At 36.0% G+C, this 22,554-nt stretch overlaps 1 protein-coding gene across 5 annotated transcripts in view; it reads left to right on the plus strand.

Annotated features, from left to right (window-relative positions):
- RPTOR (regulatory associated protein of MTOR complex 1) overlaps nucleotides 1-22,554 on the plus strand; it is a 500,255-nt gene that overhangs the window by 462,280 nt on the left and 15,421 nt on the right. For all 5 annotated transcript variants that reach the window (XM_074260362.1, XM_074260363.1, XM_074260364.1 and 2 more), the window contains one exon: nucleotides 21,478-21,584. In XM_074260362.1, the coding sequence (XP_074116463.1) occupies nucleotides 21,478-21,584 (107 nt within the window). The remainder of the gene's footprint in view (nucleotides 1-21,477; nucleotides 21,585-22,554) is intronic.

Below are 22,554 nucleotides of genomic sequence, written 5' to 3' on the forward strand. Positions count from 1 at the left end.
CTAGCTTTTAGTTATTCATTTCTCTCTAATGGCATAAATGATATTCCCAGCTGTGTGACTGCTAAAGCAAGATTACCAAGGAAACTCTAGGCTTCAGTTATATTCTCAGAATTATTAAGGATATGAGAATCATAAATTTGAAAACCAAAAACTACCACAGACCTGCTGAAACCACATTTTGTAAAGCATTTAGTACTGAAGAAGTAAAGAATATAGGAAATAAAGCATGACTAACAGAATTAGGATTATTTTGTTTAAAGTGAAAAAAATCTAAAATCTTTAAGCTATAGATATTGACCACTGAATCACCATGTGCAGAGGCAAAAATCCTAAGAAAAGGGTTTGCATTGTCATGGAAAGGTTTAAATTAGACAAAAGGAAAGCATTTTTTTTTTTAATCAGAAAGTGTGATTAAGCACTAAAATAAGTTCTTTGGGGAATTATGCTCAGTTTTCCTAATGGCTGACCATAGTACCTAACTTGCAGTAAGCATGTAACAAAGTATTGTTGAAGGGATACATTTATGTTTCTTGGTTCAGGTATTGAATCATACCTCTATGTGAAATGTAGAAACTTGACTAGATGACCTTTTCAGCTCAATAATTGATTGAATTCTTGGTAATAGGAAGCCAGAGGGGGCAGGCATGGAATTACGGTGACTTCAGTAGGTCAAAATTGTTTGCCCTAAGTAAATTCAAAGGAAATTCATAGAGTTAATCTTTGCTAACCTTTTAATACCCAGTTTTAAATCAAAGTTTGAAAAGCAAAATCTTGAAACATAGAATATGTTAGCCCTTTTTGACTATGCCTCCAAACTCTGCCTCATGCTAAAGGAAATAAAGGGTTCTTCTTCTACTCTATTAATTATGGCATTGTGCATTAAAGAAATTGTTTAAATTTTTCTCTTTGTGATATAACACTTAGATAAATCTTAAATCTTTGATTAATCTTCATTAACTGAGGACTAAAATGCAAATACTGTGGTTACCAGAAAAGTGCTGATTGCTAGAATATATAGTACAAAAGGAAGTTATGAATCAGAATCCTTTAATTTTAAACCTTTGCACTCCCTCTGATTATCAAGAAGCTTATGGGAACTTACTGGTGGACTATTATCCTCACTTTCTGTTTCTTTAGAAATTCACAGGCAAATATAAAGTCTAAAATTATCAGAACCCGATCAAAGGGAATTCCCCACTCAATGAGCAGGAAATCAGAGCCAGTTCAGGACAGCTCTATGCCATTACTTCTGACTGTACTGTAATGTCAAAGTTGTTAAAGCCAAATAGGCCAGGGCTCTACCCCATGCTTAGAGTCATGTAATAGTCAATCTGTAATGCACCTTGGTGCTTAGGCATTAGGCAATTTCTCCCTGGGGGATCTTTTTTTTTTTCCTGTCTTAAAAAAATTATTATTGGTTTTTGTTTTTATATATCATTCATTCAGTTCATTCAACAAGTATTTATTTAGGGCCATCTGTTTTAAGGAGCAGTGTGATATAGACTATACAGATTTGGTTTCAAGAAAACATGGGTTCTCAAGTATTGCTTTTTCCTCATTCTGGTTGTGTGACCCTGGGCAAGTCCCTTAACCTAACTTCTCCATGCCCTATGCAACACTCTGAGATGATTAAATTACTGAGCCATTGCTGATATAATTTGAGTTTCCTCACTGAGAGTTCTCTTCATCAATAAAATCACCAATCAGGCCCCCTCCCCCCAAAAAAAAAATAAAATAAAATAAAGTGCCTAAGCACTGACTACAAAGCCAAAAGGGAAACTCACAACTGTCCCCATAGAGCTTCCGCAAGAAATGGGAAACATCAGAGCACAGGGGGAATGGGACTAAATTTGAAATCAGAAGATCTTATTTTTTTCTTAGAATTGAAAAGTTGTATTATATTAAATTTCTTCAATCACAATGTTGGTGGCTAACTGCATATGTCTGGGGATGAGGTACTAAAAGGAACATTCAGAAAAGTTATAGTTCATTACAATATAAGATTTACCCAGAAAGATAATTTTAAAATATATGGATATTGCATTCTCAGTCCATCAGAGTCTAAGCTCCAAGGCAACTTTTGTTAATGCTTTCTTGAAAGTTCAGACTTTGTTATTCATTATGTTCACTAGAGCTATAGCCACTTGTTCACTATTGAGGTTGTTCAAAGAGACATTCTTCTCTTGGTCAAAAGCAGAACAGACTCATAGCTTGGGCTGCATCTTGGAGCACTCACGGATGGAGAAGTAGGGGAAGTAGGAATTTACTTTCTTCAGCTTCACATAGTATTTATCACTGAAGTCTCTCACTCCTTGACTTCTGAGCAAGTGCTGGCACAAGTGAATCTGGATCTCCTTCAGGTTCTGGCCCACTTTGGAACCAATCCCATGGGCTGCAGCTGCCACCATCTTTCTCAGAGACTGCAAAACACCAGAGGATCTAATTTTGAAACCACCTTCTGCAAATTATTTCATTGTTTTCATCTGTTTTACAATAAGAGGACTGAATGACCTCCCAAATCCCTTCAAGCCTTAAATTTATGATTATATGATTTTGCTCAGTGAAATAAAAATATACAAAGAAAAATAAATACAAATTATCTACCAAGTAGCTGCACAGTAATTTCTAGGGAAAGACCACCAACAACTGAGGGATGAGAATGAATTTTGAAGAAAACTAGGAAGCTAAGATAACCACATGAAACATCAAAAACTAGACCAATTCTCTCACTCTTTCTCTAGCAGTGGTCTAGGAAAAACAAGTATCAGGTGAAACAGCTACCAAGAAATTTTAAAGAAACACCAGTAAGCCCCCCCTTCCTTTTTTTGTAGTCCAGATGTTCACAAAAACAGAGAGCCAGATGCCACAAATACTGAAAGAGAAACCAAACTGAGCCCAGAGAAAGAAATCAGAAACCCATGGCAGCACTATAATCAGGAAAACTGAAGTAGGGATAGAAAACCACCTATCCTGATCTGGGAAATGAAGTTAACAGGAGCATGTCTAATGACTCAACCAGCAATACCTCAGAGGAAATAGAAAAACCAGCACCTCAAATTGGGAAGCCTTTGGGTGAGAAATGGCAGCACCCTAACTAGGAAAAACCCAGAGGAAATAGAGACTATAGTAACTGCCAACCACCTCTCTAACCAGGGACATTGAAGATTCCCACTCTTGGTGAAAACATCAAAGGAAATAGAAATCAATGACACATACCAAAGAGAACCTAACCACACAGTAGTATGGGAGAAAATAGAACTTAGTCTTGGTTCAAAGTCCCAAATCAGTAACTGAGACTAGAGATATAAGTAAGCAAAAGTCACAAGACATGGATCTAGAGGTTGGATCTGGGTTTTTAAACCCAGAAGAGGCTAACTCCACAGAAACTACAAGGAGAGTGAAAGAGAAAAAAAAATTTTTTTGGATTTCAAGATTACCTAGAATAAATAAAGCAAAAAGTAATAAATAGATTTATAGGCAAAATAATAGCTCTGGATTAAATACTTCCAAGGGGAATAAATAAATAGCTTAGAATAGAAAGTAGTAATATATCAGATTGCTTGTCATCTTGGAGGGACAGAAGGAGAAAAAATTTGAACTCAAAATCTTAAAAAAAATTAATGTTGAAAATGATCTTCACATATAATTAGAAAAAATAGAATAAATTTGCATTTTTTAAAAATGGGTGGTACATTTTGCCTAAGTAACCCTGAAAATTATAATGAATCAAACAGAAATGACTCCATGAGACATTGGGGAATGTTAGAATAAAATTTTTTAAAATTTTAAAATTAAAGGAAATGTAAAATATCTATTATGAGAAATAACTGATATGGAAAAAAAAAAAAAAACAAGGAGAGATAATTTAATAATTATTTCATTGGAGTCTCTAAAAACTTCCACAGACAACAACAACAAAAAAATCCTGAATATCATTTTTTCAAGAAATCATAAATGAAAACTGCTTATCTATTAGAACTAGAAAACAAAGTGAAAATAGAAAAAATATTCTGGCTTCCTTTTGAAAATAATCTCAAAATGAAAATTTCCAAGAATGTCATAGTCAACATGCATAGCTTTTAGCTCAAGGAAAAATACTGCAACAAAGAAATCTTAAGCTTTCTGTTGAATTTAAAGTATTTCTGTATCAAATTGGGAGGGAAAGATGGAGAGATGGGAAGGGAGTCAGGGAGGAAAGGAGGAAAAGAAGGAGGAAGAGGGAGAGGAAAACTAGTTGTGCTTTTCTTACTCTAGTTAGGGAAAATAATAATTTCTGCTCCCCTTTTTTTCCCTTGTTGTTTCTTTTCTGAGAAGGCAGGAAGGGTACATGCATTTATTCTTTACTGTGTACCAAATCCTAAAATAATTCCTCTTTCCATCCCTTTTTCTTTCTTCTCCTAAAAGCATCAAAAGAGAACAAAACCATCCCCAGTTCCTCTCTTTTTGTTATGCATATGACTCACCAGTACCTTTAAAGGCTTGAGAGATCTGAAGGGATCCTATAGATTGTAAGTGCTTCATCATTATTTTAACTCTTTCTAATTTCCCAGACGTTTTTATTTCTTAAGACTTCTCTTGACTCCTATGTTTGCATTTCAAAGTTTCTACTCAGTTCTGGTCTCTTCTTCAAGAACACTTTAAAGCTCCCTGTTCCCTTAAAGGTCCATTTTTCTATCTTTGGAATAATTCCTGGTTATAAACCTTTATTACAGTCCAAAATTCCCTCTCCTAAATGATGTGCTAAGTCTTGGTTCTGACTTTCTTTGTTATTTAAACTCTTTCATTGTGGTAGGATGTAGAATCTTTTCTTTGGCCTGGAAGCTCTAGATCTTGACTGATGTTCCTAGTTCTGTTTTTGAGGTTTTTCAGGACATGACTAATAGTTTTTATTTTCACTTTGCTTTCTAATGATAATTTCTAATCAGTTGACTTCTTGAAAAAGGATACTCAGACTTTTTGTTGTCGTTGTTACTGGAAGGGGACTTCAATAAAATGATTTCTTTTCAATTACGTGTAAAGATAGTTTTCAACATTCGTTTTTATAAGATTTCGAGTTTGAAATTTTTTTCCTCTTCTCCTCCCCTCAGACATTAAGTAATCTGATATAGATTATACATGTATAATCATTTTAAACATATTCCTGTATTAGTCATGTTGTAAAAGAAAAATCAGGACAAAAGGGAAAAACCAACAAGAAAGAAACAAACCCCCCCCAAAAGTGAAAATAGTATGTTTCTCTCTGCTTTCAGTCTCCATAGTTCTTTCTCTGGATGTGGATGCCACTTTCCATCACAAATCTATTGGAATTGTCTTAGATCACAATATTTCATAATATTACTGTGTACAGTGTTCTCCTGATTCTGCTCACTTCAGTCAGCATGAGTTCATGTAAGTCTTCAATGAAATGATTCTTACTCTCCACATATTTCCATGTCAGTTACTTCTCATAGTATATACTTTACATATTTCCCATTGGGTTATTATTAATTTCTATTTGGCTCATTTTAATTTTTAGTGCTATTTGAGTAATTTTACCACCTTCTATTCTAAGGCATTTATTCTCCTTCCAATTATTTCATCCAGAGTTATTATTTTGTTTCTAATTCTAGTTTTCATTTCTTGCTTTATTTTTTCCATGTAGTCCTTGTGTCTAAGGCCCTTTTATCTCTGTGACTCTGCTTTTCTTCTATTTTTTTTTCCTCTTAGCTGTCTCTGGAGCCATATTTCTTCTTTGTGTTCTGTATCTTCTTCTGTTTATTCATATCTCATGTCTTAATTACTGATTTAAGACTTGTGCCAGGGCCAGGCTCCATTCTTCCCCATGCTCCTGGATAGAATGGCCAGCCCTGCTTAATTGCTTTTTTCCCTCCTCAATTACCTCAAACCTTGCTATAGGCTTCCATTCTACTTTTATAACTAGATTTATAATATTGCTAGGATTCAGGCTGTCCCCTGGATCAGACAGTTTCAGACTACTATAGTATTCAAAGACCTGTAGAATGTTATCAGATAGATTACTAGTACCTCTGAACATCTTAGTCTTAAAAATGGTGGTTCCTGGCTATGTGTCTTTGGTGAGAGTGATGTAGTTGCAAGTTTCTAAGCCTCCTTAAGTTTCCCTCTTCATATATGTACTAACTTTTTTTCTTCCCAAACCCAAGGATGGGCTTGTATTAAGTGCTTAAAAAATGCTTTATCTCTCTATACCTATAGGGCTTTAACTTGTTTACATTGGCTTTTCTGATAAGACCCCTGTCCTCTTGCCTGCAGGCTAGCTATCTTTTACGTACAATCCTAGAATGAAGGAAAGTAATTACTATTATTTCCCTTTTTTTTTTTTTTTTTAAAGAGTTTTTGTTTGTTTGTTTGTTTAGACAAGGTCTCCCTGTCTTTCCCAAACTAAAAATATAGTGTACTAACCTCTGTGCAGATCTTGATGGAAGCTTTGATTTTCTGCATTTCTCCAAGCTGGTACAGCTTACATTTCTCCTCAGCCTGGTGGCTCCTCTTTCCTGAAGGTTTACCATAACTGGTGCCAGATTTAGTGGGGACAACCAAATCTGCATTATTTCTAAAGTGCTTAACACAATACCTAGCACATAGTTAGTGCTATATAAATGTTAATTGTTGTTATCAATTCCTGAATCTAAGTAATTCATCCACCTCAGACTCTCATTCTTCCCCCCATCTAGTGGCAGGTATTATGGGCATGTACCATCAGACCTAGATTTCTTAATCATTCTTCAGTTTCATTTTTCTTAGGTTTTTAATAGAATACGTGTAAGAAAGTTGAGTTTCTCTGGACCCAGTCACAAAGCCATCTTAATCAGAAGTAAGAGAGGATGAAGTTTTGCCTGTCAGATATGAGTTAATCTTTTATTAAAATAAGCATAGTTCATCTGAAAACAAATCAATAACGTGTTAGAAGATGGAATTCATAATTTCATAAGGAATCTGGATGAAAGAGGAAGAAAAATTAAACAGGAATCCCCAAGCTTGTGTCAGTAAATCATTTTTTTTTGCTCCAGGTGGGCCCACAGCAAAAGAACTTCTTTGCTAAAGTGGAAGGGTTAAAGTTAAAGACTAAGAGGGAGGTAAAAGAGGGTTCCCCCTCACCCTCCCTGAGGAGAAAAAAAGATAAAGCAAAGGAATGAAACCCAGTTTTTCCCACTCTGGTCAACAATAATTTACTTAAGGAAAAAGAAATAGTGACATTTAACTCTTTTTGGAAATGGAATAGTAAGAATTCTTGAACAACATCATTTTCTTTGCAGAACTGTATTTTAATAAAATCATACTCATTATTAGTCTTCCATTTACTCACTCTCAATTTCCTTGCATATATTCCTGACAAGTCAATTAATCTCTTAATCTACAGCATTTCAGTAATTAAACCTGTGTTATACTGCAGTGTTCATTATAAGGGGAGGGGAGTCAGGGAAAGAAAGGCTTAGTTGAGATGAATAACAATTTGTTTATTTAGCTCTAGGTTGAATTTTCTTTCTATTCCATAAGTACCAGCTAATAATATCCTGAAGTCATCAGAATAGAACTCAGAATGTCAAAAATTAAGTATGTATTTGTTTGTTGGTTATAATTGAGCTGTTGTTTTTTGTTTGTTTGTTTGTTTTTTTGTTATGGTGTATGAATGTGTGTGTGCACACATACAAGAATGCATGCACATGCACATTTTTTGAAAATGGGAGTGAATTTTGGTAGTAGGTATTCATTTAAATCTGATATAGGAAATAGTCTCATTTCCTGGGGGAAGTTTTCTTAGAGAATTCTACAGAATAAGCTCCATGTGATTCACAAATTATAGTCTTAATTTTATGTAAGAAATTGGATTTTCCCCTCTTGCTTGATTTTATATAGAACATGTTAAGTTTAATATATTAGTTTTTAATATTTTGCCTTTATTGTGTTTCCTCTTTTGTCTATATTTTCACATTTATTTATTTAAATTGATTTTTTTTTCCCATCTAACAGGGCATTTATTTTTTTTTCTCCCCACCCCACTCCAGCTTTAAAAACAAAAAACTCTTTTAACAAATGCAAAGTATTTTTTGGTACATGGCCATGGCTGAGAAGGAAAGAGGCTGGGAAAGAGTCTTGAACAAAATATAAAACAAATGTTCACATTGCCCATATCCAAAAATGTATGTCTCATTCTGCATATTTAGAACTTCACTTCTCTGTCAAGAGGTAGAAAGCATTCTTCATCATCATCCCTCTAGGATCATGATTGGTCCTTATGTTGATCAGAGTTCTTAAGTCTTTGAAAATAGTTCACTTTTTGCAGTGTTGCTGTTAGAGAAAAAAGTATTCTCTTGGTTCTATTCCCTTCACTCTGCAACACCTGAGTAATTTTAAAGGTTTCACTCATACTTTCTTTTGGGGAGAAGTAGGAAGGAATAACACTATTATTCTTGTCCATATCACCTCAGTCTACATCAGTTCATACAAATCTTCCTCGGTTTTTTTTAATCTGTCCATGTCATCACTTTTTATAGGGCAACAACATGCTACTACATTCATATGCCATGATTTATTTGGGCATTCCCCAGTTGGTTTCCTCCACTACTGAGAGGAATGACATTTATAATTTTCATTCTGAAATTATGCTATTCTTGATTGGAGAAATTTCCCATAACAGTCTTTGCCTAGATGAGCAGACTTCATAGTAGCTTTTCTTTTATAAACCTTGATGAAAGGTATTATTGTATGAAATATTAGCTATAACTTGACTCCCCTTTGCCTCTATGTCTGACTTGTGAATATTTAAATCTGTAAAGTATTAAAAATATATTTATAATGATATCAAAAAAGACCTTCTAGGTAAGTAAATAACTTTAGGAATCATTGAGTTTTTTTAACTTAATCATAACTATAGGATTTTAAAATTGGAAGGAAACTTAAAAATCATCTAATATAACCTCTCAGCTCTCCAACATTTCTGATAAATATTCATTTGGCCTTTGAGGGAACACTTTTGGAAGTTGGGCTCTTACTATCTCACCAGGCAGCCAGTTCCCTTGTTGGACAGCTTTCATTCTTCTTTTTATTTATTGACCCAAACACAGGCCTCTTTATAACTTTTCTCTGTTGATACTCATTCTCCCTTGTGGAACTACACAGAGAATTCAGTGACCTAGTTTATTTCATACTCTCTAAATTTGCTCTTTTGAGATTCAGCTATGTTTCTGGAAACTTTCGACAATCCAAATAGTAAGGTTCCCCTTTATATTCACATAACTGGTTTTTTCCATGGCACAGTAGATGGCAAACATTGTAGACCTAAACTGATGTGATTCCCAATTAGAAGTGTCGTCATGGGCAGAAGAAAGGATTATTATGAGGAAAACACTTTGATGCTTTGACTTTTGTTTTGAATTTGTTGTTCTTCATCTGATGTTTTCCTGACCCTTTGCTATACTAGTCAACTTTCTCTGAAAACTCTAGTTTTTCAGTGTCACTTGTAAAGGCTTCCACTATTAATAATAGAAATAAAAACTGACATATATTACTCAGAAGTTTGCAAAGTATAAACATTATTTAATTTGATCTCTACAACTCTGAAGTTAGGTACTAACTTGAGCCTCAAAGAGGTTAAGTAACTTTTTGATGATCACACAGCTACTAAATGTCAGGAATAGATTTTGAACTCAGTCCAATGCTCTGTCCACCACACTGGCTAGTTATAATATTTCAGAAGTGGTCTAAATAACTAAGTATAACTAGTGAATCTGCCCTGTTTGTATTCATATAGCCTCTTTAAAATTTTCTTTATTTTTCTTTTGGGCACCAGTAGTTCAGAAATTAATAGGTATTATTTGTGTTATTGGCAAAGTATATACCTAAGTTGGATAACAGAAAGGTGGTTAGGATTCCCTGACCCACAAGATAAAAGACTCTGCATTATTCTGTCATCCCCCACCACATTGGGAATTCAGAAGACCACACTTATAATGGCCAAGCCTAGGGATTACAAAATATTGTGGGCTTGTTCTTAATCATGGCTTGAGTTCCCTCCAGGGCTGCAGTCTTTCCTTACCCATGATTTCATGGTTGTTCAGTGTTTATGCCCCTCCCCATAAGCCAGGAAGAGGATATGTGCCCTGTGGCTCTTCCCTTGGTAGCAGTAACCCTAGTTAGAAAGTGTGTCCTCCTTTTTCCCTCCAGCAGAGAAATACATGATTTTTGTGATGATTACATCATATCAGACTAAAGAAAATCATTGCCCTCAAGTAGAGGAATCTAACTAGAAAACTGAGGGCTTTCAAACTGCCACACAGAGCTTTATCCACCTAACTTAATCAGTGATGTAATGATAATATCCATCTCAGGCCTGCCAGAGTTATCTTGTCACATGGGCGGTAAACAAGTTGACAAATATAAACACTTTGGGGGCATTTATCATCAACACCACTGTCAGTACGCTTACTTCCTGTTCTGCAGAAGACTTTAAGGTGCCAGGAAATCTAAAATAACAATCAGTTTGACTCACAAGATAAAGATATATAAACTTCAGCTAAGCTGTGAAGTCCAGTATTTCCTGCTCCAGAATGAAACAATAGATTAGGCTTGTGAGCCTTGCCATCACTGGTGTTCAGAAAGGAGACTTTAGTAAGGATTCCAAGCCAGTTTAACACTCAGTCAACATGACTGCTTCAATATTCCCAACAAAATATAAGTGAATTTGCTAAACTCCTTGTTTTCTATTTTATATGTGGCAGGAATAATTTAACACTTGATTTTTCTTGATATGCATTATCAAAGTGTGCTTACTCTTGTATCTAAGAATCATGAAGCCATTTTTCCAAGTAGATCCTATTAGATATCATTTTATGTCCATATACCCATGTGCCTATCAATCTAAATGTGTACATAAATGAAAGAGAGAATGGAGTTTAGTCATGTAGACTGAGAACTTTGGGCATGTAACTTAGATTACAATCTAAAATAAAATCTCAAGCCTTTTGTGTATGTTGTAATGACACATCTGAACATTTCTGAATTTTCCTTCTGTTTATTTTTTGTAGATGCCTTTCTCTATGCCATACTTTTTTCCCTTAAAGTCTGCCATTTTGTTTAATTTGTGGAAATAGAGATGTTGAATATTTTGAATACATTTTTTTTCTCTACTTGAATTAAGGTCAAGATTTTGAAAATAGGTCTTTTGTATGCTTTAAGACAGATTCATTAGATTGACAAGGAGATAGTTCTAAGTATACCCTAGGCTTTCCAGCTAGCCAAGGCTTCTTTTTTTCCTCCTCTTACTTACTCTTGTTGGGTAATAAAAATCTCGAGGCTTAGGAATGAAGTGCCTATTGAACCTAATACTTTATTTTCCCTTTACACAGCTTCTCTTCTATTATCTTGACAATTATTGATTGACTGACAACTGTTTATACACCAGGGTCTGTAAGAAAGAAAGAACACATATTCCTGGTTTTAGGAGTTCTCAGTATAAATTGGAGCAATAGAAAGATAAAGTATAAGATTTTCAAGTAAACCATAGTAGTACATTTCTGAGCACTTTTATTTGTTTTTTACAATGTTCTTCCTCTAGAAACTTGATTTGTTGATGTTGCCACTTCTACTAAGAAAGTTTTCAAGAATTACTAGGAAGCTCTAGTGAAGATTAAAATGAATGAGAAAAAGAGTTTGCTTCAAACATGGGGAGAGCCAGGAGAGGAAAAGTTCATGAAAGTATCTGATAGATATTCTTCTAGGAAAAAGTTTCCTTATCCCTCTAAATTAGGCAGTTAAATTAGTTGATCTCCCCATTTCTAGTATTTTGTATCAGTGGAGAAAGTGAAAAAAGATCATAGGAAGTTATAGAACTGGAAAGGACGTCGTAAGCTACCCCACCCAACCTCATCATTTTACAGGTGAAGGTAACTGAGGTCTAGGAAAGTCAAGTGATGACTTGTCCAAGGTTCCACAGACTCTGAGCTTCAGTGGTAGAATTCAAACCCAAGGCGTCAGATTCCAATGCCAATTCTCATTCCACTATAGCACCAGAAAGAGAAATAAAGCATATCATGGAATAATAGGTGAGATCAGAGTAGATCTTTCCATGGAGAGAAAAATTCCTGACATTAAGAGTCAAGAAGACTGCTTTTTTATTCATTATTTTTGAAAATTGAATCCCCCGGGGGCGGAGCCAAGATGGCGGAGAAGAAACACACTACTCAGTGAACGTCCTCACTCCCTCACAACCAATTAGATAAATTAAGTCTCAAAATTAGCTCAGGACTGATAGATACCACAAGGACTGGAAGCACGACTTACCAGCTGAAGAGAATCTGGAGTTTCAACAGGAAAGGTCAGTTCTCAGGGGAGGAATAAGAAAGACCAACACAGACGGTGGGGTAGGGGCACACTGCGCCCATTGCGCTGGGAGGGGCTCTGGGATCAGAGAAGCCACTGAGGTAAAGGAATCTGGCACAGGCTGTTAGCTCTTCTCTGCTAATTATTTAGCAGTTCAGAAGAGAAAGCCAAAATATTTTAAAACTCAGATTAGATTTCCCCCCCCCACCCACCCTGGGGGTGACTCGGCAGACTCGGCACCAGGGGGTGTGGCCTCAGCTACCTCCTGAGAATAGTTGAGAGACTGACAAGTGGGTGGATATGGCCCAAGGCAACACACACGGCCTGGCTTAGCTGGAGGGAGTGGAACTCAGCTCCAGGAAGTCCCAGAGAAGCGGAACCTTTGAACTAGGGACCGCGGTTTCTGGCAGACACTTCCAGTTTGAGCGCAGGGGCTTCTCACGTCACCTGCTGCAGACATCCACTCCCCACCCGGACACATAGGCTGAGCTTCTTGCTGTCTTCACTATTCTACGCCCTCAAAGCACAGCAGTGCTAATCACCTCTGAGGCGCTTCCAAGGAGGGGGTGGGGAACTCTCTTCCAGAGCTCTCTCTTAGCGCGGGCGCAGGGGCCGCTGCATCCATCCGGTCTGGGAGGAAGCTGGTAAAGAAGTAAATAATTTCCTACCCCAGGGACAGACCCCAAAACATTTTTTAAGTATGAGCAAAAAAGCTAGAAAAACTATAGATTCCTTCTATACAGAGAAAGAGCGGGTATCCAACCCCAAGGAAGTTAACAGCAAAGATTCAGAAGATAACAACCTAAAGGGGAACGATTCCTGCCCCCCATCACATAACTCTCTCCTAGAAGAAGCTCTTAAGAAATTGAGGGAGATCGAAGAAAAATGGGGCAAGGAAAGGGAAGTTATGATAGAGAATAACAACGTCCTGAAATTGGAGTTGGAAAAAATAAAGAATTCACAGGAGATGCAGGGAAACAAAATTAGTGAATTAGAAAAGGTTAAAAAAACACAGGAAAGTAGGATTTCTGAATTGGAAAAGATAAAAAAGTCTCAAGAAAATAGAATTTTTGAATTGGAAAAAGAAAATAATTCTCAAAAAAAAAAAATTAGGGAAATGGAAAAAAATTCAATAGAGCAAAATAATTCATTTAAAAACGAAATTGGGCATTTACAAAAAGAACTAAAAACTGTGAAAGAAGAAAATAACTCCTTAAAAGTCAGGATGGAACAAATAGAAATGAATGATTCACAGAGAACCAAGAATCAGTCAAACAAAACAAAAAAAATGAGAAGCTGGAGAACAACGTCAAATACTTACTGGGAAAATCTATAGACCTGGAAAATAGATCTAGGAGAGATAATCTGCGGATTATTGGACTTCCAGAAAACTATGACCAAAAAAAGAGCCTAGATTCTATTTTACAGGAAATTATCAAAGAGAACTGTCCAGAGATAATAGAAACAGAAGGGAAAGTAGATGTGGAAAGAAAATTGAATCCCCCTATTCACCCACATTGGAAGTACAGTTAAAGGTGTAAAGTCCTTTAAAGGTTTGAACTCCTTTAAAGATATGAACTAAGTACATAAGTACCTTGTAAGAATCCTAACATCTCCCCCTTTCTTTTGATTTAGAACATAGGGTGGTCACGACCTCCCTGACTTCTCAAGGTTCTTACCCCCCAAAAGGAATGTGATCACTTCTTCCCTGACTGCTCAAAATAGAAGTGAAAACATCATAAAAAGGAGGTGGTCACATCCCCCTGACTTCTCAGGGAGATGAAAACATCAAAAGAAATGGGAAATCAAATCAGATTAGCGGGTTTCTGAAGGGGTTTACTTGAAACAGGAATACATAAAATCCATCTATATGTATAGGTATTATACATAATTACATAAACACATAGTAACATATCACATGAGGAATTATTCATATCCATAAGTCCTAGAAATAGTACAAAAGGAATTTATTATCCATTAGTTCATGTGCCAGGAATCCAATAATTCCTGCAAGTTTTGAAGTCCTGCAATAGTCTCATCAACAATTTTTCATCTCAATGAATCCAATGATCCCTGCTGGTTTTCAAGTCCTTCAACAGTCTTTATCATCAGCCATGCTCTTTCAGTGTTTATTAGATCTTCTCTTTTTCTGTCTCTCTCTGATGGACAAAGAGAATATGACTAACTGGCACCCATCTGATTCCTTCTCCATCTGAAGAAATAAAAGCAAACCCTCTCCCCAAGTAGCTAACCTATCTGATCCCTTCCATTCACATCACCTGGCAATTATCTAAAGATAGTGGAGCTGATTGCACTGGATACTGCCCTTTCAGTGGGTTATAAAACCTGTCTGCCAGAGCTAGTGCATCTTTGTCAAAAATTTTAAAATTAATGGTATAGAGAACTAAATTTAGAAGTTCTCTTAGGTTACCTGTGGCTCCCCCTTTCTTTTGTTTTTGGAGGAGTGTCTTTATGTCTCTGTTTCTTCTCTCTACTATTGCCTGACCTTGAGGATTAAAAGGTATGCCAGTGGTGTGTAAAACTTATACTGTGCACAAAGGTGTGCAAAATTTTTAGAAGTATATGTAGGTCCACTACCTGTTTTTATTTCTTGTGGCACACCCATAATTGCAAATGCTTGGATAAGGAATTCAATGACCACTCGGGCTGTCTCTTTTGCTGTTGGCATTGCAAAAGTGAATCCTGAAAAGGTATCTACCACAATGTGTATGAAAGACAGACGACCAAAAGATTTATAGTGGGTCACATCTATTTGTCAGATTTCATTGGGTCTCAAACCACCAGGGTTCTTCCCTGGAGGGAGTGTAGGAGCATGTAAATGTGTAAACTCTTTTAAAGGTGTGAACTAAGTACATAAGTACCTTGTAAGAATCTTAACAGTACAGCACCCATTTAAGGGCCCAGTCCCATCTGCTCCATTTCCAAGCTGGATGAGTTCACTCCTTTTTATACAACCTTGTAATCTTTTACTTTAGGGGCTTAGCATATTGTCTTTCAAAGATTTTTGTTTTTACAATAGTGGCGATGTTTTATAAATTGTTCTCTTGATTCCTCTCATTTCAGGCTATATCAATTTATACAAGTCTTCCCAGGTTTCATCAAAACTGACACTTTCATTATTTGTTATGACACAATTTGTTTAGCCACTCCCCAATTGATGAATACCCCTCATAGTCTACAATTCATCACTTAAAAAAATAAATAAATAAATAAAAAGAGTTGCTGTAAAGAATATTGTACATATGGATCCTTTCCCCTTTCTATGATCTTGTTGGGGTATGGACCTAGTAGTAGTATCTAGTCGGACTCTTTTTGTACAACAAAATAACTGTATGGACATGGTCCCCACCTGCCATGTAATCCAACCAGGTTTAGATAACCAGACAACTTTTAGGGCAACTTTTCTGAGCTCCTTCCTCATACCTGGAGGTGAGCAGTGAAATCCTTAAAAGGCTGCTCAGACACCCAGGGAGCTGCTGAATCCCACTGCTGCTTCCAGTGAGAAGATGGCCCTCTGGCCTGGGCTCCCTGTGTGGAGGGTTTTTACTACAATTCCTGGTATATCCATACATGCTGCTTCATCATTTGACCATCTCCACAGGACTTTGAAATAGTGTACAATTAGCCTGTGAAGGAAATCAAAAATGTACGCAGACAAAATTAGAGGGATTGGGAATTCGATATAATGGTTCATAGTCATCTCCCAGAGTTCTTTTGCTGGGTATAGCTGGTTCAGTTCATTACTGCTCTATTGGAACTGATTTGGTTTATCTCATTGTTGAAGAGGGCCACGTCCATCAGAATTGATCATCATATAGTAATATATAATGATCTCCTGGTCCTGCTCACCTCACTCAGCATCAGTTCATGCAAGTCTATCCAGATATAGGTGAATTAAGAGGTGTGCCTTAAGGTTCTATCCTCAGATACTTTATTCAATATGTTTTCATCCAATGAAGATTGGATGAAAATATTGGTGACATGCTTGGTAAATCTAAAGATGATGCAAAGTTAAAATGGTAAAAGATTCAGGATCAAAAAACAAAACAAAACAACTTTAAGGCTGCAATGATGATTTAACAAGATGAAATGTAATACAAATAAATGTAAAATCCCATATAATTTAGCAATTAATAATGGGGGGAAAAAAACACATTTAGCAATCTTATTTGTCTTCCAGCTCAATAAGAGTCATGACTTGGCTACTCCAAAAAGCTGATGCAGCATAGCATCTACAGGGAAGGTTATAATAGTCCTACTCTTCTTCAATAGCCAACAAATCCAAAAAATAAATAAAAGACAGTCTCTGTTCCCAAGGAATTTACTATCTAATGGGATAAATAAGACATGAACACAATACAGAGGGCATAAGATGAAATTAAAAGTGCTAGAATTGTTTGAGAGATGTAAGAATTCTGGCTTGGAAAATTTAGGAATGAGAAGTAGAATTTGAATTGAATCTTGAAGGATTTCAATGGGCAGAGATGGGGTAAAAAGCATTCCTGGCCTTAAGAAAAAAAATAAAATAAAAAAAAGGTGTTGCTGATACAGGATACCCACTAGGAAGAACCCTTAAGTGTTTAGGGATTGTTTTCCATTCAGGAGTATGAAGAAATCTCAGTTGTCCGAAATGCTACCTAAGTCCTATTGATCTATATTTCTACTAATTGTGTATAAGTATTGTTTTAGCTTTTAATGCCTGTATAGGCTTTATGGGTTCTGGATTTTAAAAAAGAAAGGAGTTGCATGGTCCAGTTAGTATTCCTGTCCTCTCATCTTGTAGTCCAAACTTTATAGTTAACAGTTTACTACTTTTTCATGTGAATATATGTTTCTTTGATGTCTGTGGATTATCCAAAGTATAGTCTTGATACTTTTAGTTGTACTTCTTGATTACTTGGATTTCTTTAATTCTATTCAAAAACCAATAAAACATTAATTACTTAAGAACCTGGCAAGAAGCAGACATTGAATTTGTACCTTAGTAGGAACCAGGTTTTTACAAAGGGGTTTAGGAAATACTAGTTAAAGTTTTCATAAGTTCAAGTAGTTCTGCTTTTCTGTAACCAAATTCTATTTGCACTTATACCCAAGAATTCACTCACAACAAAAGCTTGGTGAAAATATGTGAGTTAGAATGGATGCCCATCAGTTGGAAAGTGGCTGAATAAGTTATATGAATGTTATGGAATATTATTGTTCTATAAGAAACAATCAGCAGGATGATTTTAGAGAGGTCTGGAGAGACTTACATGAACTGATGCTTAGTGAAATGAGCAGAACCAGGAGATCGTTGTACATGGCAACAGCAAAATTATATGATGATCAATTCTGATGGATGTGGCTCTTGTCAACAATGAGATGAGGCCAATTCCAATGGTCTTGTGATAAAGAGAGCTATCTACACCCAGAGAGAGGACTGTGGAAACTGAGAGTGGATCATGTGGAGTGCACTTTCACTCTTTTTGTTGTTGTTTGCTTATATTTTGTTTTCTTTCTCATTTTTTTTCCTTTTTTGATATATTTTTCTTGTGCAGCAAGATAATTGTATACATATATTGGATTTAACATATATTTTAACATGTTTAACATATTTTGGATTTCTTGCCATCTAGGGGAGAGGGTGGAGGGAAGGAAGGGAAAATATGGAAGGGTCAATGTTAAAATTATCCATGTATATGTTTCAAAAATAAAAAGCTTTAATAATAAAGAAATACATGAGTTAAAATTATAGGATTTTAATTGGTAAAAGCAATGATAGAGGTCATCTAGTCCAAAATTACCCCTCCCCACCCCTGTGTTTCTTTTCCTCATATCCCTGACTGGTCCAAGTCATCTGTCCTCAGACAACTACTCTAATTCTTGGGCAGACTGTTCCATTGTTGAATAGCTGGAGATTGGGACTAGTACTTACTTTGGTGTTAATACTATGCTTCTATTAATGCTGTCCCAGATTGCAATGGTTTTTTGTCTGCCACATCACTGCCTTGTTCATAGTAAGTACTCTATAAGTGTTTGATGAATGAAAACTCCATCTCCTGCCAGGAAATGGTAGTACATTGCAATCCTTGCTTCCAGGGAAGGATAGGTTGATGATGCAGTGAGTTGCAGTGGACTAACTCAATCAGATGTCTACACTAAATTGAACATTAATAGAGATAGCTAGAATGCTGGGCCTGGAGTCAGAAGATCTGAGTTGAAATCCAACCTCAGATATGTATCAGCTACGTGATCTTAGGCAAGTCACTTGACTTCTGTTTGCTTTGATGAGTTGAACTATAAAGTAGGGATAAAAACAATACCTACCTCCAAGGAGTATTAGGTATGAATGAGACAATATCTGTAAAGCATTTAGCACAGTTCATGACACACGGTAGTTGGTCATTTAAGTACTTACTACCTTACCTTCCCCTCTGGGAGCAGAGGACCACCAAATCACTTAAAGAAAAATGAATCCACCCACATCAGAAATGGATCAATTCAAATGTGCTATCCAAAAGTGAGTACCCCCTGTACATCTACCTTGGGCAAAGATAGGGAGACCCAGTCTTTAAAAATAAGAAAAAGAAAACAGTATTCTAATTAACAGAATATCCAACAGTTTTTATGTGCTTCATTCTCTGGGATTGCCTGTTAGATAACAATTAATTCTGACCATCCTTTACCTTTACCTTTCCCCATTTGCACAATACTCATATCATGGATATTCTCCCCTTTTCCTCACCCGCTTTTATTAACTAAGTCCTATTTTTTCCCCATTCATGTTATCAGCATCAGAAAAAGGCTTAATTCATTTATTGTTCCCCAAGATAATTTCCTCAGGCTCTATTGTAGCCTAGGAAGGTCATCTCTTTTTGTACCCAAAGTGGAGAATAAGGAAGTTGTTCTTCACAAATCTCCCTGTCTAGCAGTTAGTATCTCATTCTGGAAGTACTTAGAAGATTTTATGTTCTCCATCTCAGCTCTATAAGGACAGACAACAATGTATTGGATATGGAAAACAAAAACAAAAAGTATACATTCTTCTTCCAAGGTATTAGAATCTCCCAACCAGTCATGCTTTGTATCTCCAATTTCTTGGGCCAAGAATTACTTTTATGCATGAAGGAACTTGTGAGTAGAAATCTATCCAGTAGAGCATCAAATATGAGGTCAGTCTGCCTCCCAACATCAGACGTAAAAGATAATTATTAATTGATTTTGCCTTCAAAGTATACCATTTAAGCACCTTCTCGTAAAATTCTTTGGTAGTGTAAACAAGCCTATTAAATGAAGTTTGTATGGAGATAGTTATGTATTAGACAAGTCTTGGTAGTCTTAAAAGGCAGTATATCCTTAAATGAATGTCCTTTGGGACTAATTTAAAGGTATTTAGTATGGAGGTATTATTTAGTATGGAGGATTACAGAAGTATGACTATTTCACTTACCAGTTATCCCCAAATTATACTATCTACCAAGCAGTAGAATGATTTGGGCCCTCCTAAAAGGAAATGAGATGTCATCCCAGTACATTCTACCACTTCAAAGACTGCTGACAATGGTTTCTATGACATATCTACTCAGTTGTTCCACCTTGTCAGTTCTATCACTTTAACATCTCTCTACTTATCCTGCAACCTTTCTAGTCTAGGTTCTTATTACTTCCCACCTAGATGATTGCAAAGGCCTCCTGATAGAGTTTCCCTGCTTCTGATCTCTCACTTCTCCATTCAATCTTCTACACAGTTGCAAAAGTGGTATTATAGTACAAAAGTCCAGATCTGACTATGCTACCACTTTGTTCAAGAGGCCTTTAGGTTAAAATACAGTCTCCTAGTTGTAGCATTTAAAGTTCTTTAAATGCCACTGAAAGTGAGCTTGACAGCCATCAACCTTTCAAGCTGATTTCACATTACTCCTTCTCATGCTTTATCCTCCAAGCAAATTGGTTACATTTACTTCTTTAATCATATTGTATTTCCCTATAAGCTCCTTGAGGGCACAGACCACCTCAAAAATAAACGTGTGTGTGTGTGTGTGTGTGTGTGTGTGTGTGTGTGTGTCTCCAGTACTAAGTATAGTTTCCTACATAGAATAAACATTTATTAATCCTTGTTGGTCTATCATTTGATTATCCACAAAAGTTGAAATTCCATTCCAAAGTTTGTTGTTTCCTGGAGAGCTAAAAGAGAGTAGGCTATGAGAACAGATACTTCAGAAGAAATATATAATATTTTAATGTTCATTCATACACCAAAATTCATTTGGTGAATGTTCAGTAATATTTTCTTGAGTTCCCAAACAAGCCAATCCATGGCTCCATGAGAATGAAAAACTTGTGTATAATTTTGTGTAGGCTGACATGATTGAGACAAGGCAGCAATATATTACCCACAAAGAACTATGAAGGGAAGCATTATAAAATTTATTATCCAAGAAAAAATGTATGACCAGAAAAGAAAGCAGGTCAGTCATGAGTTCAAAGTGAAGGATAACTTATGGGACAGATTGTATCAAAAAGTAAGAGTCCCAAAATGTGGGATAAGCCCACAGCGGAGGACTTATGGAAGAAGAATTTTAATGTATTTAAAATATGCTGACACACATGCTGATAAGAAATAAATAAAACATGATCCACTGGAGAAAGTTTCTGCATCCATGATAGACAATTCAGTTCCATCAATATATCAAATCCAATGCTGTGTCTCTTAATCTAGTTCATTTCTTCTAGGACATCTTTGAACCTGAAAGTCTGGCAAAGTCTTTCCATTTTTTTTTTCTCCTTTAAGCTATTTACCCCCAAACAGTTTCTAGTATTTAGCACAGTGCTTGATACATTGTAAGCTTTTCATAAATACTTGTTGACTTGATATGTGCATTATAGGAGTCCAAGCAGGACTCAAAATTACTTTTTATAAATTGAAGAAGGATCCCTTAAAATCTTATTCTTGCCCTTCTTTGGAATCTAGATCCTAAGCTCAGAGAATAAATGTCATTTTGGGCAGTTTGATGAATTTTTTGGAAGTGTTTGACTGAATGCCCTAATTGCATTCCCAAGGCTTGCTTTTGCAATGATTCTCCAAATAAAAGCTGAATGAATTCTTCATGTAACACATACATACTTTTTGTTTCTACTTAGGAGCTGGTATGGTAGTAGACTGGGAGCAAGAGACTGGCCTCCTCATGACTTCAGGAGATGTACGGATTATCCGAATCTGGGACACAGATAGAGAGATGAAAGTACAGGTAAAAAAAAAAAAAAAAAAAAAAAAAAAAAAAAAAAAAAAAAACCTCTGCTTAAAAAGACAAAAACAAGAAGATTCATGAAATATGTAAGCCTCCTCTTTTTGCCATTCTTTTAGAACCTTGGCATTCTTCCTCAACCTAGTGCTGCCAAAGAAACTACATCAGTTGTTCACCTAAGTGTTTCAGATGCAGTGTGTTAGATAATCAGTTGCTTGATTCCTTCCTATAGAAGGAATTTTCAAGGTCATCCTCTCTATTTTATAGTTGAGGAAAAGTGAGACCTGAGAAGTTGATGGGACTTTGCTAAGGTCATATAAATGGTAAGTATTAGAATCAGGATTTGAACTCAGATCCTCTGTTTCCAAATCCAGCCTTCTTCCCAATGTACCTCACAGGTGAGGTGTACCATTACCATCTCCATTTTCTTCTTTATTTCCTGAAAGTTCAGCTCTACCTTCAAATTTCTCTTAAGGGCCCTCTTCTATTTGTGATTATAGAGAAATAGATTCTACCCTTCCAAGTAATATATCATCAGCAAAAGGGAGTTGTGGTAAAAACTTAAATTATTTCAGGGGAAGAGGCAAGATCTACAAGAAAAAAGGCTTCACTCCTGGGGACAAATGAAGGCTAGACTTCAGAGCTTTTAGAAATTAATTACCCCTGGATGAACATTAATTATGATACTTTGACCCTGCATTCCAGCATAATTAAGCCTATACTAATCCTAATTATTTCCAAATATTATTTTATCTGTATAAATTAGGGAACATCAGAAATCAGTAGGGTGAAAACATTTTAAATTAGAATGATTAATTATTCGACTGTGTGCTTCTGAAAACATTTATTTTCAGTTTTAATAAAGAGAGAGAGAGAAGTAAATTAGTTTTGCTCAAGACACCCTGGAAAGTTGACAGAGGGCCAGCAAGGGAGGGAAGAGAGCTAATGCAGGTCGGGTCAGAAGCAGCAGAGA

This window comes from Sminthopsis crassicaudata, chromosome 4 (genome assembly GCF_048593235.1).
Source record: "Sminthopsis crassicaudata isolate SCR6 chromosome 4, ASM4859323v1, whole genome shotgun sequence".
In the NCBI taxonomy this organism is placed as follows: Eukaryota; Metazoa; Chordata; class Mammalia; order Dasyuromorphia; family Dasyuridae; genus Sminthopsis; species Sminthopsis crassicaudata.